Source organism: Coturnix japonica, chromosome 3, assembly GCF_054131305.1.
Source record: "Coturnix japonica strain WE chromosome 3, WE-NBRP24, whole genome shotgun sequence".
NCBI lineage: Eukaryota > Metazoa > Chordata > Aves > Galliformes > Phasianidae > Coturnix > Coturnix japonica.
The window spans coordinates 36,810,272-36,830,607 of record NC_140665.1 but is presented as its reverse complement, the minus strand read 5'-3'; the positions used below and the strand labels follow the sequence as shown (position 1 = coordinate 36,830,607).

The window sequence follows — 20,336 nt, the reverse complement described above, 5'->3', positions numbered from 1 at the left end:
AGTGGTAGGAAGGAAATCAAAGAGCCAGGCAGACTTGCTAGTTTCTTGGGTCTCTGAATTTTACCTTTGTAAAATGATGATTCCTGATTTCAAAGACAGATAATTGGGGTAAAAAATTTAAGTCCTTTCAGGTGTATCTTTCAACTTCTTGAGAAGAATGCAGTACTGCATGAGATAGGTATGCAACTTTATGCCTCTACATAAAGGTGCTGCTTTTTTTTTTTGAGTTTGTTTCAAAATTATGCAATACTCAGTTTGAGAATGCTTTTTGTCCTCTGCACATAACCAAAGGATCGTGTTTTTGATGGCATAGACGCATCTACGCCACTATAAGATTCTTAACAGGAAGAGCGGGGTTAAGAAGGAGAAATGGGCATCTGAATCCTTACAGTATCTGTGAGGTTTTTTTCTTTCATGTTTCATGCCCAATATATGTGAGTATCCCCCCTCGCCACTCAAAATTCAGATCATTCCTGTTTCTGTGAATATTTATTAGATATTGGTTTTGACCCTGATTCTCTGAAGCTGGGGAATCCATCTGCTCATAAGTGCATGTGTAATTGCTTCTCTAATGGTTAGAAAGCATCTGCCATCTCGCGATCAGAGGTGGTACTGCAGACCCCTCGTTTCTCTTGGAAATGGAGCAACACGGTGGGAATGAGCACATCTGCAGCTGCTGAGACCCAACGGGGAGATCCAAAGGTAACTGCAGTGAGCATGATGGTGTAGCTAAGTGTGAAGGTGTAACTGAAATAGTCTTGAGAAAGTGGCTTTGTTTCTCCAGCAAGCAAAAACCTGCTGGAATATGGGAAGCCTTGAGAAAAGAAGGCTGAGAGGGGATTTGATCCAGGTTTATAAATACCTGAGGTGTAGGGGTCATAGTGGTGAGGCTGGTCTCTTTTCAGTAGTGCGTAGGGACAGGACTAGGGGTAATGGGATGAAACTACGGCATAGGAAGTTCCGCACGAAACTTCCTTACGGTGAGGGTGACGGAGCACTGGAACAGGCTGCCCAGGGAGGTGGTGGAGTCTCCTCTGGAGATATTCAAGACCCGCCTGGACGCCTACCTGTGTGACATGGTGTAGGGAGCCTGCTTTGGCAGGGGGGTTGGACTCGATGATCTCTAGAGGTCCCTTCCAACCCCTACAATTCTGTGATTCTGTGAAGACAAACTGTGCTAGCTGTGTTCTAGTAACACGCAGTCCCAGCAATGGTGGTGTGCTTGGAAATTCAGAGGAATTATAGTTTTGAAGGCAAATGTTTGATTTAGGACTCCAACTGTGCATATAAGGGAAGACTGTATGATTTTTTTTAGCACAACTGCCAGCAGTAAGTGGTGATGAAAGCAGCAATCAGAAGGAATCAGCATGGAGATGGCAGTCTGTGAACTAGACAGCTGTACTGCAGTGCAAGGCAGCTCCAGCTGAAGCCCAAATAACTCACTGCCAAGGGCACATTAGCTTCGGGAGCTGAAAAAGGATTTTTTCTGCGAATTCCACGAGCTGCCTATGACTCAGCATTCAAAGAAATGATCAGCACGTTAATCAAACTAGCCTGTAATGACAGGGCAGTGGGCCACGGAGTTGAGCGCTCTCAGACACAGGATTTTGGTACTGTGCAGTGCCGGGATTTGCCCTCCACGATCCCTTTGAGTCCCTCCAAGTGGGAATATTCCAGCCAGCTCCTCCGCCTCTCCCCACACACCTCAACGTCCCTGTGGGACACAGCGGCGCCCTGACGTCAGGGGCGGCCGTTGGCAGCGGCCGTAGGACGGTGACGTGCTGGGCGGGGCGATGTGTGCGCGGGGCGGGCCGGGCCCCGCGGTGTCAGGAGGCGGCCGGGTGCTGAGGTGAGTGTCGGGCGGGCCGGGGGGAGTGAAAGTAGCGATAAAGCGTGTGTCCGTGGGGGGGGAAGTGGGAATAGTGGCCGGGGTTTAAGGTTTTTACTAGCGACTAATCCGGTCCCGGTTGCTCCATGGCTCCATGGCGTGTTGTTGTGCTTGTCCTCCTGAAAGACGTTTTCCGTGTGCCATAAAGTGCCGGTGCCATTGGCCTTTCTGTCTCCTTGTTCCTCACTGAACAGGCTTTAACTGCTTTGCAGTCTGTGAGATAACGGCCAAGCGTACATATATATCTACATCAATGCTAGACATATAGGCAGGTAACCTTGTCTTAGCGTTGCAGGCTTAGAATTTACCATTGCATTTCCAAGCAGCAGTTCTGTGATGGAAGATTACACAGGGCCTGGCAGTTCTGTGCCCATTGCCTGTTTGGCTAAATGGAGCCTGACTTGCAGCTTCTCCTCCTTGCTGTCACCTTTCCCATAAAACAGCCAAGCAAGTCACTTTGCTGTATTGCCGCCTAGTGTGCCAGCATTGACATCTTTAAGAGTTCAGCTGCATGGCACTAAATTGTGGCTGTGGTTCAGTTCTTTGCTCTCGTTCTGGAAGATCTATGCCAAGGAAAGCACAGTGAGCAGGCTGTTGTGCACCAGAGTTTAGATCTGGGAGTTGTTTCTTTGGTTTGCTTTTGGGCTTGCCAGTTATACACAGAATTACTTCTTGTTTTGCCTTGAGATCCTTATTTTAAAACTGAAAGTAATGGAATTTTCCTGTTTTATCACATTCCTGCTGTGAATTCGTAGTAATATCCTCTGAGAAGATGAAAGGTGCAAAACAGGTGAACAGTGTACGACAACCATGTTCCCTAACATGTGTTCTAGACACTGGTCCTGAGTAGGAGAGTTAATGCCCTTCTGGCCCAAATCTCCCCAAAGATAAGCCAGATGTTGCAATGGGTCACACCACTGATGAGTCATTGCAGAGGGTCACGGGCTATTTCTTTATTTAGTGCTTAGCAGTTTCACACAGTAAAACTTATTCCTTTGTCTTTTTCTCTGTCTGTGCTCACCACAGAGTTCACTTGTTATCTTAAGGTGCTACTCCAGAATGTGCATGAAAGAACAACCCAGCAGTTTTGAGGTTGGCTTGTGAGCTTTGGTGGCTTTCTTAGAAGGTGTGCTAAAGGAATGACAGTATAGCTGGATATTCTCACAAGCTATTTTTTCTTTTTTTACTAGTTCTTTGTATTTAATGCAAGTTTTGCAGAGTTCTGTAGTTATTTGTGGATTTCAGGAATTGCGTGTGTTGGGGGAAGAAAAGCCCTTTGCTTCCTACTGTGTCTTTGGCCAGTATCCCTTAGCTTCATGTGGGATAAAGCTGAATAAAAGTAGTTCAGCCCCTAGCACTTACTGCCAGGTTACACAGCTCTGGAAATGAAAATGGCTATTTATTTTGGAAAAACATTTCTGTACCATATCTCTTTTCATGGGCTGCAGGTAGGGGTCAGCTGCAAATGGAGAGTAGTTAAGGCCCAGATGAGGGTTATCTGTGTTGCCCTGTGCAGTAGTGATTTATATACAGGATTCTGTTTCAGTATACATAATCTTAGGAAGCATCTGGTAAAAAACCTGTGTGCACTATCACTTGCTAGGATAGCATGTTACTTCTTTGGAGGGTTTATGGCCTCTTCTCCCAGGCAGTAAGTAGGACCCGAGGAAATGGCCACAAGTTGTGCTAGAAGAGGTTTAGATTAAACATAAGGAAAAACTTTTTCTCTCAGAGAGTGGTCAGGCACTGGAATGGCTGCCCAGGGAGGTGGTGGAGTTGCTGTCCCTGGCAGTGTTCAAGAGGCGTCTGGATGAGGAGCTACAAGATGTGGTTTAGTAGCTTATTGTAGCAATGGTGATGGGAGGATAGTTGGACTAGGTGATCTTGCAGGTCCTTTCCAACCTTGTGATTCAGTGATGCTTAAACCAAGCATTTAGCTTTGATGTTTCAAAACATGATCAAATTTCTTGGAAATATATTTAAAGTTATACTTTGAAGAGTTTAACTTCATGTAGTTCTACTTTTGTTTTTCTGATTAAAACTTTTGGCTTTTCAAAGGGTCCACGCTTTGGAGCAGCCAGATCAGTGAACATCTGAATACGCTCTAAGAGTGGTCACACAGGACTGGCTGACTTGAGCTGGAGGAGGGAAGATGATGTCCTTGGATGGACTGCAGAAGAATATCAGTAACCCGGTAACTCTTATGTCAACAACTCCTCCCCCAGGAAATGGAACTTTGCTCTTTAATGTCAGAAATTAGCAGGGCATTCCTATGGCTCAGAGTGTTACTGAGAGCTCTTGATGTTGCTTGGGTGTGTGAGGAAAATCCTCATAGGTGGCTCTAGTATTTCTCTACTTATACTCTGCGGCAGTGGCCTTGCACTGGCATGAGGAACGGGCTGGAGCTCTACTTCTCATTGTTCTTTAAAAACAGTTCTTTTGAGCCTTCAGGAGATGGTTATTTGTCATAGTTCTAGCACAGAATATTAAAAAAAAGCAACACCACTAGGTCTGTATAGAATCTCTGTGGAATATACAGTGCTATGTACCTGTACAGGACTTCCTTTTCTCTTGTAGTTCTGCACTGATACAGTCCAGTGCCCTCAAGTGCATCTGACTGTTCAGTTCCACCGCTTGTTTGTTGCTTGTGAAATGAATAGACTAATGGATGATGGGGGAAATAGCTTTAGGTTTCTTCACAAGAATCCATCTGGGGGAAGAAGGAAGGATGTGTGGAGATGGAACTAGAGCTGTAAGGACTGAATTGCAAAAGGGAGATGTGAAGAGGATCAGTAAATGTACAGGTGACATTGTGTAAGGAGGAGAGGAGGAGTTCAGCAAAATTGGTTGACTGTAAGTGGTCTGGTGAATATGGTGGGTGACAAAACCAAGCTGGAGAACATTAAGGAGTATTATTGGGGCTTAGGCATCAAGAGCCTGGGGGGAATAAGAGCAATTATTTGGAGACAGAGGTGTGAAAAGTTGTTCCAGCCTCCAGATAAAGTCTGTGAATTGATCTTTGAGGCCTTTCAAACTGAGTTAGTGTTGGCTAGTTGGCTTCATGGGGAACTTCTGGAGGTTTGTGAGAGAGTTGGGATGAAATCAAGTAGTGGCACAAGCATTATTCTTAATGGATGAGTTAAAATCAGCACAGCTCTTGAGACGTGAAGAAATGACAGGCACGTTCTGTAATGATGGAATCTCATTAGGTCTGTAGTATTACGCCCAGGAAATGCTCTATTATGGCCATGCAGATTCCATGACTGAACTTCTGGACAAGAGATGGCCAGCTTTTTTTCTCTATTAAATGTATCCTTCTTGATGTAAGAAAGAGTTTTCTTGCTACAGTGTTTCCTCCAAGTATAAATAACTTTGACCTACTGGAGTATTCAAATCCCTGCATCCCTGGGCTGTGTCTGTGTGTTTCTTATTGGTTCATCTCTGGAGACCGAACCAGTAACTTATACCCTGCTGTGATTCTCAAAGCTACTGCCCCTCAGGAGCAAGCAGTGTGTTTAAACTGCATTATGAGCAGAAAATATGCAGAATGTATTCTTATTTATTATTATTTGGATGAAATTGAGCGTCTTTTGTACAGCTTGTAGATTATGGAACTAAGCTCCTACACTACTGCTAGTAAGTAAATTGATTCAATCAGTTTATTTGTTATTTCGCTTATACTGCCTAATTTTATGTTCTCATCCTCCTCTACTGCAGTCGGTTAAGCCAGTAAAATCCACAGATCTTTAAACAATTTGGTCAGTTTCAAGTTTATGATACTTGTGAAGCAAGTCTGTATTATCTCTAATGTAAAAGATAACTGCAAAGAGAGACTGTGTGCAACACATGGGTAGCTGAGAAGGGAAGGAAAGGGAGAGGGTGGAAATGAACAACGCTCTGGATTTAGGAGATTTTTTGCTGTCATTCCCATTCTACCCTCTATCAGAGTTGCTGCTTTTCCAATCACAGTTTTTCAAAAAAGAGCAAGCAAAGAGACAGCAGCTGTAGTCTGGTGTTAAAAAACTGGTGCAAGATGCCTCCTGCAACCAGCAGTAGTTAGTCCTTGACAATGTCCTAATTTGAAGGGGAATTCTCTATTAAAAGTGGAGCAGTAAAATATTGCCATTATTCTTTAGAGATCTAGGCATGAAGGCTGTAAATGTTTAGCTTTAATCTTATCTGAGAAAGCTGATCTTCAGTGATGAAAATCTTGGTTTTTCCTTCTCTTTGTGGCAGATATTTAATGCTTCACTAGTGTTTCGTTTAAATGGAATACTAGTTGTCTTTCTTTTAATGTGCTAGAGCATCACTTAATTATCAAAAATATTGTTTAAAAAACTATATATTTATTTTGCCTCTGTCACAAATGGTTATTTCTGTCTTTTTTTCCTCCTTCTTCTAGGTCATTCCCTATGTCGGGACGATTCTTGGTGGCATTGTTCCTGGAGAGCTGATTGTGATACATGGGAATGTTCCTGATGATGCAGACAGGTAGTAACTACAGTATCACTTTGTGAATTAACATAAGGTAAACAAGCCTGTAATTAAGAAAATGTTTCCACGTGTCCTGTGATGGATGGCAGACAAAGACTTCATTTTTAGATGAAGCAATAGTGTCACAGAGGATACAACCTTAAGTGGTTTATGAAAGTTTTGTGATGAAAACTGGAGGATAAACTGGTTTTTTGCTTTCCATTGCTCTTCTTCCATGGTTTTGCTTTGTCTGCTTTGGCATTATTTTTCTGTCATGTCATTCCACATGGCACATGCATATTTATCTGAAGAGGTTATCAGTTGAACTTGTATATGATTTCTTGACAGAATGAACTAAATGCGATTTGTTTTATTTTTATGTTTAGGTTCCAGGTGGATTTACAGTGTGGCAGCAGCATAAAGCCTCGAGCTGATGTGGCCTTTCATTTTAACCCTCGCTTCAAATGGTCTGGCTGCATTGTTTGCAACACCCTGGAGAGGGAAAAATGGGGCTGGGAAGAAATCACTTATGATATGCCTTTTGAAAAAGGAAAGCCATTTGAGATTGTCATCATGATTTTAAAGGATAAATTCCAGGTGAGTTTGGGTTAATTCTTGGTCCATTTGTTAGGCCAATAAAAGAGAGGGATTTAGCATACGCACAATATAATCAGAAGCCTTGGTTTCTTTGTTAACTAGGCATGGTTTAATTATAGAAAAGTTTAGGAGTTTTTTTTAGAGATGCTAAGTAAATCACACCTCTCATTTTGCCTGATTCCCTTCAAGATTGCATGAGTAGGCAAGTAACTTTCTGCCACAACTAATGATTTTTCCACTCTTTTGTTTTCATCTGCAAAGGACAGACCATACTATCAACCTATTTTGTGAGTAGCATAGGACAGTCCTCGTGGTGGAAATGTGTAGTGCATTTTCTTGCTCTGTTAGACTGCTAGCAGAGCAATTAGGTTGGTGAAACCACAGTCATAAGTGATGAAGGGATAAAAACTAAAGGTGTGAAATACAAATAAATAAAATATCCCTCACAGTAATGGAAAGAGAGACTGAATTGTGGATGAGCTGAACTTAGTTGCTTTGAAGTTTCCAGGACACTTTCTGCTTCTGTACCAAAGCACTGGAAACATATACACACATATAATTTGATTCACAGACTGTTTAACGTGATTTTTCCTATTTTTTCCCCATCTCTTTAGGTGTCTGTAAACAAGAAGCACTTGCTGCTCTACAATCACAGAATTAGCCTTGAAAGGATAGATACTCTTGGAATATATGGCAAAGTGCAGATCAAAAGTATAGAATTTGTTTCTAACGTAAGTTTTATAGACAGCTTACTCTTAAGTTTCCTTTTCTCCGTCTTGCTAAACTTTGGAGTAGGGTTTATGGTGAAGAGGTAATAAAAAAGCAGCTACTTAATCTATCTTCAGTAATAAGGATGTTCCACCTGCTCCTTCCTCTCAACTGCTAGCTCTATTGGAGAAAGAAAATGAACAGAGAGGATGTATAGAAAGTGTGATCCTTTGAGAGAGCAGAAAGGGGAGGTTGTAAATACCAGAGAGGTAAAGAAGACAAATGCCTTGTCCCTTCCTCCTTCATTCTTGCTGCCCATTGAGGCAGCCTGTATTTTGCTGCAGTATGCTTGGTCTGTTCTGCCCTGCCCTCACTGCATTGTGGGTGAAGCTTAGGTCTCCAGCTCCCAAGCACCAGGTCTATTTCAGGTCATCAGACTAATAACCTTCTCTAAAGGAAAGAGAAGATTTGGGCCTGGCCAAAACAAAGCCTGTGGTTTAAAGATAAGTCTGCTCACTGATCATTTGTAAGGTGTATGAACAGACTTTTTTTTATGAGCCCTGCCACTTGGCCTTGGGTATGTTACTGGGTAAATGATGCATCAAAGCTGTCTGAATCCCAGTCTTGAAGGGCCAGTTCTAAGAAGAGGCTGGGGACAAGCAGGTGCAGTATGTTGGTTTCTGTCCTAAGCACAAAGCAAGAGAGTTGCTTTAGTCTGGGGATACTGATTCCGTATCCTTTGAGGAAGGGGGGGGGAAGGAGGGGGGGAAAGGATGATTGTTTCCTCTCTGTGTTTGCTTCTAGTGCATGCTTTTCTGAGGCAGAATTGTGAGTACTTATCCTGAAATAAACTGGATACAATATGCTATGAATAGGCTGGAATTTTATCTGTGCATGCCTATGTTGTTTATATGATACACAGTGGGAAGGGACAGGGTTGTGTAAAGCTGATGGGAATCCCGAGCACACTCCCACCCCTCCACTCCCCATGCCATCTGTCTGTGTATCTGCCCTACTGATACTCCTACACCAGCCTGGAGAGCTGAGTATGTATCCTCAGATGCTAATGGATTAGGAGTACTCTGACTGTTAAATAAGAATTCAGACTGTAAAGAGGTAGTCCTTTGTTGTGGTTTAACCCAGCAAGCAGCTAAACACCATACAGCGGTTTGCTTGCCCCTTTGTCTCTCATTGGGGTGGGAGAGAGAATTGAAAAAACAAAAACAACCGAACAAAAAAATTAAGTAGAACTCTGGTTGAGATAAAGCCTGTTTACTAAGAACAGGAAGAGGAAAAAAATATAATGGTAATGCTATGTATTTTATACAAAACAAGATGCAGAAGCAATTGCTCACCACCAATGCCTCCAGCCACACCCTAATCAGCTGTTGCCAGCCCAGTCAACTCCTCGTTCATTTTGTAAGTTTTTTGTTTGGTTGGTTTTGCTTTTTTATTTTTTTTTTTTCCGTGATATCATATGATATGGGTCATCTCATTGGCCAGTTTAGGTCAGCTGTCTTGGTTCTGTCACCTCTCAACTCCTTGTGCCCTTCCAGCCCCTCGCTGGTAAGGCAGTAGGAGAAGCTGAAAAACTGAAACGTCCTTGGCTCTGTGCAGCTCTGCTCAGTAAAAAGAAACATTAGTGTGTTATCAGCATTGTTTTTCTCCTAAAGCCAAATTGTAGCATCATGCTATGAAAGAAAAATCAGCTCTGCCCAGCTGGAGCCAGGACATGTTTGAAAATCTTGATTTGGCTTCAGCAATTGATTTTCAAGACTTTTCCTTTTCATAGGGGTGTTTAGTGGGGTTTGGCAGTATTTTTCTGTTCCATAACCTCTAATGCTACATTAACAATTCAACCTTCAAAGCAGCACAGAGCCATTATGTTTCTAAAACACCTTTATGTTCTATGGTGTTAGCAATGATCTGTAAATATCTCTTTTTCTGCAGTCTGTACAAGGCGCTCAGCCATCATCTGTAGGAATAACAAAGATAAACACAGAAAATGTACGTATGTTGTTAAAAGACTGAATGAGTCTCCCTATTGTCTGATAAGCTTCTTAATGTTGGTTTTTTTCCTTTTGTAGGGGGAAATTCCAGATGGTTTGCAATTTGTAAGTATCTCATTTAGATTTAGGCTTGTGAAAAGTAAAAAATGAACAAAACCCTTAATTGTTCAAGAAAATAAAAACATAAGCACAGAACATGGGAACTATGAGTCAACAGGGAAATGATCATCAGTGTGATTTCAGAGAGAGCAATCTACTTTGTTGGTACTGGTAAATGTGAATCTATTTGGTAAATCACACAGAAAACCCAAAGGGTGAACATGGTATTCATAGCCCTAAAGAGAGGAATAAACAGTAGAGTGCCTTAAAAGGAAGGACCAGGTCATATCAAAACCTTTGTTCAAATGAGCATGCTCAGTTTTCTTCACATTAGGGATTATTTGCAGGACAAACTTGTGCTTAAAAACATTCTGAAGTCCTATTAAGCCAGATGAACTTATGTTAATATGTGTATATCAGGACTTCTCTGGCTACATATCCCTTCTAGTGACTGATCTGTGCTTGGATATACCTAGGGTGGCTGGATGCAAACATTGCAGCTTAGGGTTGGTTCTAACTAGCACCCAGCTGGCAAGGAGCAGGGGTGGAGTGAGTGCTCATCTTTTTACAAAAATAATGTACAGAAGGACAGCATCCAAGCTGGAGTAAATACCACGCTCAAATTGAAAAGGGATTGGAGGCCAGCAATAGATACAACTAGAATTATGGAGAAAGTGGACTTGCAAGGAGCGCTTTAGTTCCTTTGCCAGTTAACGGGGAAATGAAAGTAAGCATTGCTTTGTTTGCCTTTGTGTAACTTTGTCACTATAGTGTTAATTTCCTGGAATGACTCAATGGGAATAACTTCAGCTGTGAGTACAGATGTGAAATTGTAGGCCAGACTTTTTCCAACTATAGTAAAGCACAGCTTGTTTGTTGAAAAAATGTAAGTCACAGTCACATTTTTCACTGGTGCTGTACTTCTAGGGAGTTCCTTATGTTGGGAAACTTGTTTCTGCGCTTCATCCAGGATGCACAGTTGCCATTAAAGGAGAAGTGAATAAAAACCCAAAGAGGTAAATCTTAGTGATTTTTCTGCTGTTAACTGACCTGCTCTCGAGAAGGAATAAGCTTTTCTATTGCCTTGGTTTATCCTTACTGACTTGCGATTTTGCATCTGGAATCATTTGAAACTACAATGCAGTTTTCTCAGGAACCTGCAGGATGCTGCTTTAGAAAAGACTTAAAGAACAGCTCCATTGAGAAAAGTGAAGGTAAAATCTGATTGTCTTACCTGCTAAACCTGCGTCATTTGTGAGGTTGTGTGTGTGTTCTGGATTTCCGTTGTACAAGGCATGCGAGCACACATGCAGTACAAAAGCTGTCTGGCTTTTATTCTTAAGAGATCTGAGAGTGAGGAAAGTGGCAAAATTGGATGGAAAAATGAGTTGAGTTGCTAACGTGCTTAAATGCTGCAGATTACAAGATTTCTCTGAACATTTATTGACCTTGGGGATGACAGATGGAAGGTGCCTAGATGACAATAGTTCATTATAGGGAAATATGAGCTATCATTTTGATAGCAAATCAGAAACAACAGATTGCAAATGTGTTTTTTTCCCGATGTAATTTAAAGAAAGAAAAGGGAGCACAAAGTGCTCAAAACGAATTTGAGGCAATGCCCATGCTTCAGCATGCCCTTCACTTTAAGGGTGGTTTGGGCTCTGTAGAAACATGCGTAAAAATGAAGCGTTTGGTGCAAATGACAAGCATGCTTTTTTGTTTTATGTGTATGCATCCCACTTCTGCTTCCTCAGAACACCTGTCACCTTCCCTGCAGTTGTATGGCCCTAAGAATTCAACTTATTACTGGGATGCATGATCTAGAGATTTTGTCTATGAAGTGTGAATGGACTTGGAATTGGACGGGAGGATGGATACTGACATAGCAGCATTTGTTCCTCTTTTGGCTTGAAAAGCTTATTAGCACATTTGAAATGCTGTTTTATATGTGTAAAGAGGCTATTGGGTGTTAAAGTGTTGTTGGGTTGTCTGTTCTTTGCATTTGTGCTTTAAACGTGTAGATTTTTATAGAATTTTTGGGTTATTTAATGCCTTTCACTGAAGTCACACAACCATGGGTGTTCCATGTTCTCCATGAATGAGTGGACTTCATAGCTCCAAAGTGGCAGTTGCTACATTTCATATCTATACTAAGTGGCTCAAAGCTTTCCTAAAGGAGGAAAATGACCTGACTGCTGGAGTTAATTTGGTGAGAGGAATATTCTTCAGATGTAGTTGAGGTCGTTGTGGCAGGTTGAAGCATTCCTATGACATTAGCTGTTTTTTCCCTCTATCCTTTCTTCTCCTGAGCAGTCCTTACTGGAGTCCTATGCCATGGAGATGATGTCAGGTTGCAGGAAGTTTGGTCAGCCTGGGCAGAGCTACTCTGTCCTACAGTTATGCTTTGTATGTGCACTTTCCCACTGATGTTGCACATGCAGAGAGTCCTCAAACATCTTCTTAGTCTAACCAGTTTGTTGGAAGTGCAAATAGAATGCCTTTAGGTGAAAGAAGGCTTCCTACTCTCCGTTGCACAAGTATAAGGAAAAGAGAAGGTGGAGCAAGTAGCACAGTATGTTTCTGCCTAGTGCTGTAGGGACAGCACTTGGCTCAGAACCTCCTTACTGAGAGATAAGCAGAAAGCAGTGAGCAGTGAAGCAGACATAGCAGTTATGGTTACATTTGCTTCTCTAGCAAAAGTTGTGCCAAAGACAATTGCATGTTACTTGCTTGGTTGGTTCTTCAGAGGGATCACAGCCCCGGCTCCAGAGCAGGCCTGAGTATTGCCTAAGGGTTTGGTAAACAGTGCTTCATGTTTATTAACTGCTGGTCTAATAAGCTCATTTTTAAAAATATCTTCCAGCTTTACAATAAACCTGAAATCAAGTGACTCAAAAGACATTGCATTACATCTGAATCCCCGACTGAAGAATAAAGTCTTTGTAAGAAATTCTTACCTTCATGACAGCTGGGGAGAAGAAGAAAAGGAAGTCACTAATTTCCCTTTCAGTCCAGGGATGTACTTTGAGGTAAAGTTAACTGAAATGCAGAGTCAGAGTTGTAGTTCTGCCAAAAGAACAGCAGCATTGGTGTAAGTGCCATGCTAATACAGATTGGAATAAAACTGCTATTCTTGCATTTCAAGAATGTTAGGATTTAATAGGGTTGTGAGAAGCTAGGATTTGAGTTTGTTCTAATGACAGCCATCTTTTCCTGTTCTATATGATTGCAAGAATTTAGTGCGTGCTCAGGACAAAGTTTTAATTGAATGGTATTGACGTTTCACTTTTTTTTAAAATGTCTCTTTTGCATGAAAGTAATGTATCAGAATTAGTATCAGAAGCAGGGCTTGCCTAAGTTCATGGTAGACTGTCAAGTTGTTTTTCATGTCTTAACTATTCTTTTTTTTTCAGCTCATCATTTTCTGTGATGCCCACCAGTTCAAAGTTGCTGTTAATGGTGTTCACACCCTGGAGTACAAACATCGTTTTAAACAACTTGAAAAGATCAACATACTGGAAGTCACAGGAGATGTTCAATTATTAGATGTGAGGAGCTGGTAGTTCTTTTCAGCCAGTACTAAATGAATTAAACCTATTCTTATGACAGTTCTTCTGTCAAGTACAAACTGGTAACAACTCATGCTGAGCCTGCCTATATCTATCCAGGCTTCTGTGTCAGTCTGAGTTAAGCGTGTACCAGAACTGTTGTGAGATTAAATCCTCCACTAGTTTCCAGTATCCTGGCAAGCTAAATGTCTGCTCAGATAAATCACCTGCATTACTGAACCTAGCAATATGGAAATGGTGCATCGTACTGTGTCTTAACAATTGTGCTCAGTATGATTAACTACTACTAGTCATTCCTTTTAACGGTGTATGTTCAAAAAGTGAAGTAGAAATTAGACTGAAATAGAATATGCAGATATGTCTGTCCTGAAAGGGTGATGGACCAGTCATAAAGTAACTATGAAATATATTCTGCTTCATTTATATTAGCGATTATAACCTTTTTTGCCATGACCGGTTTAAACAAAAAGCTGACTCATCAGTTCTTGTGTAAGGTAAGGAAGAATAATCAACTTCCTAGCCTGATGCTGCAATAGTACCTTCTCTGACTCTTCTAGGTATGTCATCTCCTGCTTGTGAGTAAGAGACTGAAATCAAACATAGAGCAGCATTTCCAGCTTTTAGTTTTCCAGTGTGAAACAAATGAAAATAATTTAGCTGGTTCTAATGCATGGACTTTGGAGTGCTTATTTGATCAGAAATGTCTCCCAGCTGTGCTGAGATTGCTCAGGGACAAAAGTAGATGTGTCTGATTTTCATTTAAAAATGTATGAACCTAGATACCCTGAGTTGAGACTCAGAGATTCTCATCAGTAGAACAGAGAACAAATCCTTTTGCAATCTTGTATTAAAATGCTAGTTAAAAAAAGCTGTTCCTACTCAATCAGTTTTCCTTACAACTGTCAGTCTTAATTTTTATTATATGCTTATTTTTAAAAAATAAGTAAGTTGCTGCTGGCTGTCAGTGCTTGCCTGAGGGTTGTTGCTATTTATTTTAACAGCTACTGAAGGAGTGAAAGTTTTGAGAATAAAATGTACCTGAAAAGCTGTTTAAGATGAACTACCAGGTTAAGCATAAAAAAAAAAGCATAAATAAAAATAATATTTATGAACTATGCTTTTCTCCAAATGTAGTTAAATAGTTATGATCCCTGTTTCACCTGTTTTGTGTCATTTTGCTTACTATCTTTTCCATTTCTCCCTGACTCGAGGCCCATTTCCACTCTGAGTTACAGAGCTGTAGAGCAGTCACTGTGAGTAGGCCTGCACCTTGGCTGTGACACACACATGGCCTGACCTTCATGTGCTGTCCTCTAAGGATAAACTGAGCTGGCTGATTGGAACAGAGGAGCCTGTAGGCAGCTCCCACTTGGTAAGGGCTGTTTTGCCACCTGTGCATCCTTGCCTTTAACTTTCTAGAAGTGCACAAAGATGTTCTCATGTGAACATCAGCGTGAATAGAATTGCTGTCCTTCAGGACTTTCTTGCAGCTTCCTGTTCAGAATCTTCAGTGGGTTCATTTTTTACTTTGTACGTTTCTGTTATTTTTACTTTCTCAGAATTGCAGGGAAGGGTGTGGGTTGGGTGAGTACTGTGCTTATGTTGTCACAGGACTGTTCCCACACTTCCAGCAAGCACAGATCCCAGCCGCAGGACATTCATGGACAGTCTCTCATACTGTCTGTCAGTGAACAGGATCTGTTTATAGCTTGCTTTGGCTTCCTAACATTAAGGGAAGAGCAAGTGAAGGGACATCATCTGATGACAATGAAGTGAACCCTAGACCATCCAGAAATGATAGAACTACTGTAAGAACATGGCTTTATTAAAAAAGTTAAGATCTTAGATGGGATAAAAATCAGTATGACAATTTGCCAGTAACACATGGCACACATGAAGTTAACACAATTCAGACAATGTATAAAAACAAAGGGGATAAACTTTAGAAGTAGCTTTGGAGTGGTTCTCCCAAAATGACTTCCAATTGCTGAATGGTTTTCTGACACTGCTGTTCAACTTCTTCACATTCATCTAAAAAAAGAAAGAAGGCAGGAAGTAAGTAGAGGACTGATTACAAAGCTACCCTAGGAAGACCTCATTCCCTCAAGGTTTGGAACTTTCTTCAAACATCAGGTCTGAAACTGTTCAAAAGTATTCTGTCATCACCTCAGGAGGTAGGCAATTATTTGTACTGTAACGCTGATCTAAACTATGCAACTTGGGAGGCTAATACTGAGGAAGTGACAGTAATTTAGCTAACTGAACTTCAGGAATGGGGGGTGGGGTGGGGTGAATATGACCCATTCCAGTTTGCATCCTACACAGTTTAAGTTACAGTATCCTAATGCATGTAACTTATAGCAACTACAGCAATTATCTTGTCTGAATCTTTGAATTATATGAACTGTGTTCATTTTGGCCAGTTTCCTGCCTTCACTAAGGTCATTCTAAATTATTACCTTCCATAAGCTCAGCTAAAAATGGAATCGATTCTGGTAGCAGGACCAGGTAGTTCTCCTTCAGTTTTTCTGCAACTTCGAGCAAAGCAAGCAGGGCAGCAAATCGGACCTAAAACAAAATAATCTGTATGAGGAAACAAACAAACATCTCCAACTTCTTTCCATCTCCTGAAAACACACCTAGCTTTTAAACAAGCTTTTCCCCAACAGAAGGAAAGTTTTCTAAGCTAACTTAAGTCTCAACATCTGGATTAAGGTATCATACAAGGAAAAAGTTGCAAGAGGCAGCTACGTTTCTTGAAGTTAGCTGACAAAAGTCTTCAGTTTCCCTTTACAATGCCATGTTGTTCTACTGTTTCACAATGTCTTAACTTAGTACAAACTAAAAACAAGTACTCCCTCCATGGTATAACCAGTCAAATATGCAGATCATGACAAACATTAATAAAACAAACAGCTCTGACATTTCATAAATAACTATCTTACAGTTTCCCCTCTATAGTACCTTTTTCCTTATAAATAAACTGGTTAGTTTTTATTCAAACAGCTACCAAGTAAAACAAACATCAACCAAACTCCTATCAACACAAGCCAACCATACTGAAGATATTCAGTAGGATTAAGTATGCATGTGTTGCATACATCTCTGGAACTCGATGATAGCATAGTACAGTATCAGTATTTTAGCACTGATTTGGCTAACCCACTTCTTTTCTGGGGGGCGCTTAACGTTTTCTAATGCAACAGAGAAAAACATTCTGATAGCTCCCAACCTTAGAAGAAGTGTGCCTCATTTTCAGCAGGATGTGGTAATTAAGTGGTTTCCAAAGAGAATCATCTGCCATTGCCACCGAGAACTGAGCTATGCAGGGTACCAGGTGTGCTGTCACTCTTTCCTGGAACTTCTCATCTCCTCCAAGCATGTTCTCCAGCTGTGGAAGTAAGACGACTGTTACAGAGATCCAGACTCAGATAAACCTAGCTCAAAGTGCTGCTTCTAGCATAGGCTTTAAAGTACTGAAGAGATGAGTCAAAGAGCATCCATCAGTAGGAACACGCTGAACAACACGCATTAACTTTGTGGACTAAAGAGCTTTTTTATAAAGAGGAATTGGTAATCCAAAGCTTTTAATTGAAACAATATCATCAGTAGCTGAAAGGGAATTAATTCCTCCTTTTGTGTGAAGGGAGTGGATTGAGGCCTGAGAAGTGGCTGCTGGTTTGTGGTGTTTTTTTTTTCTTTTTTCTTTTTTTTTTTTTAAAAATCCTTAAGAAAGAGAAAATAGCTGACACCATTTGCTTTTCTGAGTTTGTAAATACCTGATCAACTAGAGGCGTCATCAGGGTTTCTGCTCTTTCCTTACTCAGGAACTTCTGGGTATCAAACAGGAAGAGCTTATGCAGACAGTCCACGGTGAACTGCAGCAGTAAACAGCTCTTTTCAGTGCTGTTCTCAGAGTCAAAGAAAGCTTCATCTGTGTATCAACAGGAGCAGAGAAAGAAAAATCACAAAAATGAAAAATACCTAAGCTAGAAATATTATTATTTGTATACATAGCTAAATGTTGTACAGTATAGCAATTATGTAGTCACCGCTTGGAGTAATAAAAGTGGATGCAGTATATAGTAGGTCTGTTCTGCAATGCACAACCAGCTGGTTGATAAAAGGAAATGCCCGCAGACTACAGGAAAAGTTCATGGCTGTACCTGTAGCTATGGAGAATTTATGTAGGTTACTACAAACAGGATAGGGAAATAGTTCCCCATACCAAAAAAAGTATAGTATCTGTAAGGTCAAATGTTCAACAGTTGTCTGCCAGTGCTTCTCTATAGTAAGTAACTGAAAACTTACCAGTTTTAGAAACATTGAGCTGGTTCAGCGTCTCAGCAAATGGCTTCACTAAGTGACCAGCAAACAGGGTAAAGAGACCCTTGAGCTTGTCTGCAATGCAGTCTGCCAACCGGTGGAATGTCAGCAGTCTGTCCTTTAGGGCACTCTCAGTTTTGGACCAGTCAAAAAGCTGAAAGTGAAAGGCAGGTTAGCTTGTTCCTGTATCCGTGTGCTGGAGAATACAAAAAATGCTGATCATATTAAAACTACTTACCTTGAAGAAGAAGGGTCTGAAAGATGTCTCAGAAAGTTTCATAACCATACTTATTAGACAATCAATAATGTAAGTTTCTGTTCTACCAACTTTGTCCAAGTCATCCTAGGAAAATTAGAAAGCACAATTCCAAGTCTGAAATGTAGGAATGAGAGCTTCCAAAACTCAGGTAAAATACCTAAACACATTCTCTACCCTCACGAACAAATTCAGAACAGAATACTTACAACTCAAAAAACAACCAACAGGATTGGCACCTACAGACTGAGCTGTCTCTGTTCATTCCCCTCCCCAAGTTACCTGGGCATGCTCTGTTCGGTAATCCAGGGCTTTCACGAAAAATGCTGTCAGCTCCACCTGATGGGATATTAGGTTGTCCTTCTCCATCACAGTGATGTGCTCCTTCAGAACATTCATAAGGGGACCCACGCAGTTCTGGTTTGAAACAAAAGCAAAGCAAAGCAATGACAAACGTCACACTGACAGATGCCAAGAAACAATAATGCAATCTGATTTCGCACTGCTTGTTTACTCATGAGAATACTAACAATCAAATCATTTTTACTGTACTTTTTGGGGGAGCAGTTAAGTTAGTAGTAATTCTGAAGAGAATCTGCTTTCCCCACTCCCTCCCTGGAGATACACTAGTCGAGTCTGAATGGGTTGCACCTACAGAGACAAGAGCAAAGCTCAAACGAAAGCTACTCCTAACTTACATTCAAGGCATTTGCAAATGGGATTATCTCTGAAGAATCAGTCATTTAACAAGACAGTTTCTCTAAGGAAGCCATTTCTTGAGACTGGCTGGACATCTGTCTGCCTGTGGCAAATGACTGCTTTTGTACTTCTTGTTTCTTTTACACTAGTTGAACTGTCTTTAAATCAACCCATTTTTTTCCCACTCTTTTTGCCCTGCCAGTTCTCTTCCCTGTCCCCACCACAGGCAAAGGTGAGCAAGCAACTTAATTACAATGCAAAAGAAGGAAAAAATTCTCACCTTCCTGGTATTCACCACTTCACTGTAGCACTTAGTAACTGCAGGCAGGAGTATTCTGGGAGCAAGCTTTGTAGCTAGGATAGTTTTCAATGATGTTACACGTAAGCTTATCTGGGAAGAAGGACCAAATTCAACCATCATCTTTTCCAGTCGGACAACCTGTCAGGAAATCCATCAGAAGTCAGGCAACTTAAACAACTTTAAAAAAATTATATAACAACGTATTTTTACAAGCGTAAGGAGCAGTAAATTTTGGCTGCCTGTACCACCCAGAGCACATTACAGTGGAATATCTGTGTGTCAATATGAGTAGAAAAGTAACAGGTAATGAAATTCCACTTAAACAGATGGCACGGACTCCTACTGCAGTTCCAAAGGGAGAAAAGAAATCATTCCAGGAACTGGAACAATTCTGTAGGAGCCCTACATCTCTGCACGAGTCCAATCACTCACCTGCAGCAAACAATCTGTAAGGTAAGGACTGAGGAAGTGTGGTAATGTTTCTGCAACCTTCAGCAGAGCAGTCACGGCACTCAGCAAGTAAATCTCATTGGAGATCAGCTCCTTCTTATTTTGTAAAGTCTTCAGTAATGCTGGCATGAGCCTGTGAATAGCCAAGCACAAATACAGAACAGTGAAACCACTGACCATTTGGAGGTACATTTAATATATCAAAATACAACTGTTAAGCCACTGGGGGCAACTTTCACATCCTTTTTACATGTGCAATTGGGAAAAAAACAAAATTCTGCACTGTTCTGTTCCAAAGATAGTAAAGATTTACTTGAAAGATTTAATGACATTGAAGAAATTAGAAATACATCTCAAGAACAACAGGTTAGATGCTTGAATTCCTCAAGCAGGCAGAACAAAATATTAACATGCCAGGTTTTCAGTGGTACTGGTTCTCATATTTTTAAATATAGTCAATTCCAGTAGGGCAGCAGAATCCCTAACAGCTATTATAAAAGTCTTCTACAATTTGCCACGGGTAGGACACGCTTCAAGCACTACAAATGCCTTTGCTTTTATCTGCACAAAACACGCACAGACAGAATGTCCCTGTTCAAAAGAACCCAACAATACCTTGGAAGCTGAGGGATTGCTTGTGCCTTCAGTGTACAGGTGACCTCAGCTATACAGAGCAAAGCACTTCCCATTACGTTCTTTTCCTCCTTCTCTGAAGATACCAGATCAATGGCAGTTTTCAGAACACGTACAAATGGCAGTGGATTTTCTGTGCCAAAACCTTTGCAGAGCAGCTTGAGGCTGAACAGAGCAGTCTGCCTGTTGATGACTTGCTCCTCCTCCTCATCCTTTCTTTTGCACTGCACAATAGCTATGAGCTCAGGAACTAATTCCAAAAGCTGCCGGACCTGAGAGCACAAGAGAACAAACACTTCAAACATGCAGGTAGAACTCAGACTCC

General features: G+C 41.1%; 2 protein-coding genes across 11 annotated transcripts in view; one reads left to right on the top strand and one right to left on the bottom strand.

Moving 5' to 3' along the window:
• Positions 1-230: 230 nt before the first annotated feature.
• LGALS8 (galectin 8) lies at positions 231-14,461 on the top strand. 9 transcript variants are annotated; one of them, XR_014944728.1, is made up of 11 exons: positions 1,804-1,849; positions 3,947-4,082; positions 6,291-6,379; positions 6,748-6,958; positions 7,573-7,689; positions 9,617-9,673; positions 9,754-9,780; positions 10,702-10,790; positions 10,919-10,988; positions 12,641-12,806; positions 13,191-14,461. XR_014944728.1 is itself a non-coding variant. In XM_032443242.2 (10 exons), exons 2-10 carry the CDS (start codon positions 4,041-4,043, stop codon positions 13,338-13,340), a joined length of 948 nt encoding a protein of 315 aa, XP_032299133.2. In that variant the 5' UTR covers positions 231-702; positions 3,947-4,040; the 3' UTR covers positions 13,341-14,461. The 9 variants fall into 9 exon arrangements, 4 of the variants coding, with proteins under 4 accessions (XP_032299133.2, XP_015713341.2, XP_015713342.1 ...); XR_014944729.1 differs by having other exon boundaries at positions 10,914-10,988; XM_032443242.2 differs by lacking the exons at positions 1,804-1,849; positions 10,919-10,988 and adding an exon at positions 231-702.
• Positions 14,462-15,150: 689 nt separating this feature from the next.
• Positions 15,151-20,336, bottom strand: part of HEATR1 (HEAT repeat containing 1) — a 30,096-nt gene continuing 24,910 nt past the window's right edge. For both annotated transcript variants that reach the window (XM_015857850.3, XM_015857849.3), the window contains exons 36-45: positions 19,994-20,283; positions 19,361-19,511; positions 18,908-19,066; positions 18,211-18,345; positions 17,911-18,015; positions 17,658-17,826; positions 17,126-17,280; positions 16,579-16,737; positions 15,806-15,914; positions 15,151-15,377 (exon numbers count right to left, since the gene is read on the bottom strand). In XM_015857850.3, the coding sequence (XP_015713336.2) occupies positions 15,289-15,377; positions 15,806-15,914; positions 16,579-16,737; positions 17,126-17,280; positions 17,658-17,826; positions 17,911-18,015; positions 18,211-18,345; positions 18,908-19,066; positions 19,361-19,511; positions 19,994-20,283 (1,521 nt within the window). In that variant the 3' untranslated portion in view covers positions 15,151-15,288. The remainder of the gene's footprint in view (positions 15,378-15,805; positions 15,915-16,578; positions 16,738-17,125; positions 17,281-17,657; positions 17,827-17,910; positions 18,016-18,210; positions 18,346-18,907; positions 19,067-19,360; positions 19,512-19,993; positions 20,284-20,336) is intronic.

Bases quoted from the DNA above. Each gene is read 5' to 3' on its own strand.
- LGALS8 (XM_032443242.2), top strand. From the start codon at position 4,041: ATGATGTCCTTGGATGGACTGCAGAAGAATATCAGTAACCCG. The intron at 4,083-6,290 runs GTAACTCTTATG...TCCTTCTTCTAG, and splicing joins AGAAGAATATCAGTAACCCG to GTCATTCCCTATGTCGGGAC. The intron at 6,380-6,747 runs GTAGTAACTACA...TTTTATGTTTAG, and splicing joins GTTCCTGATGATGCAGACAG to GTTCCAGGTGGATTTACAGT.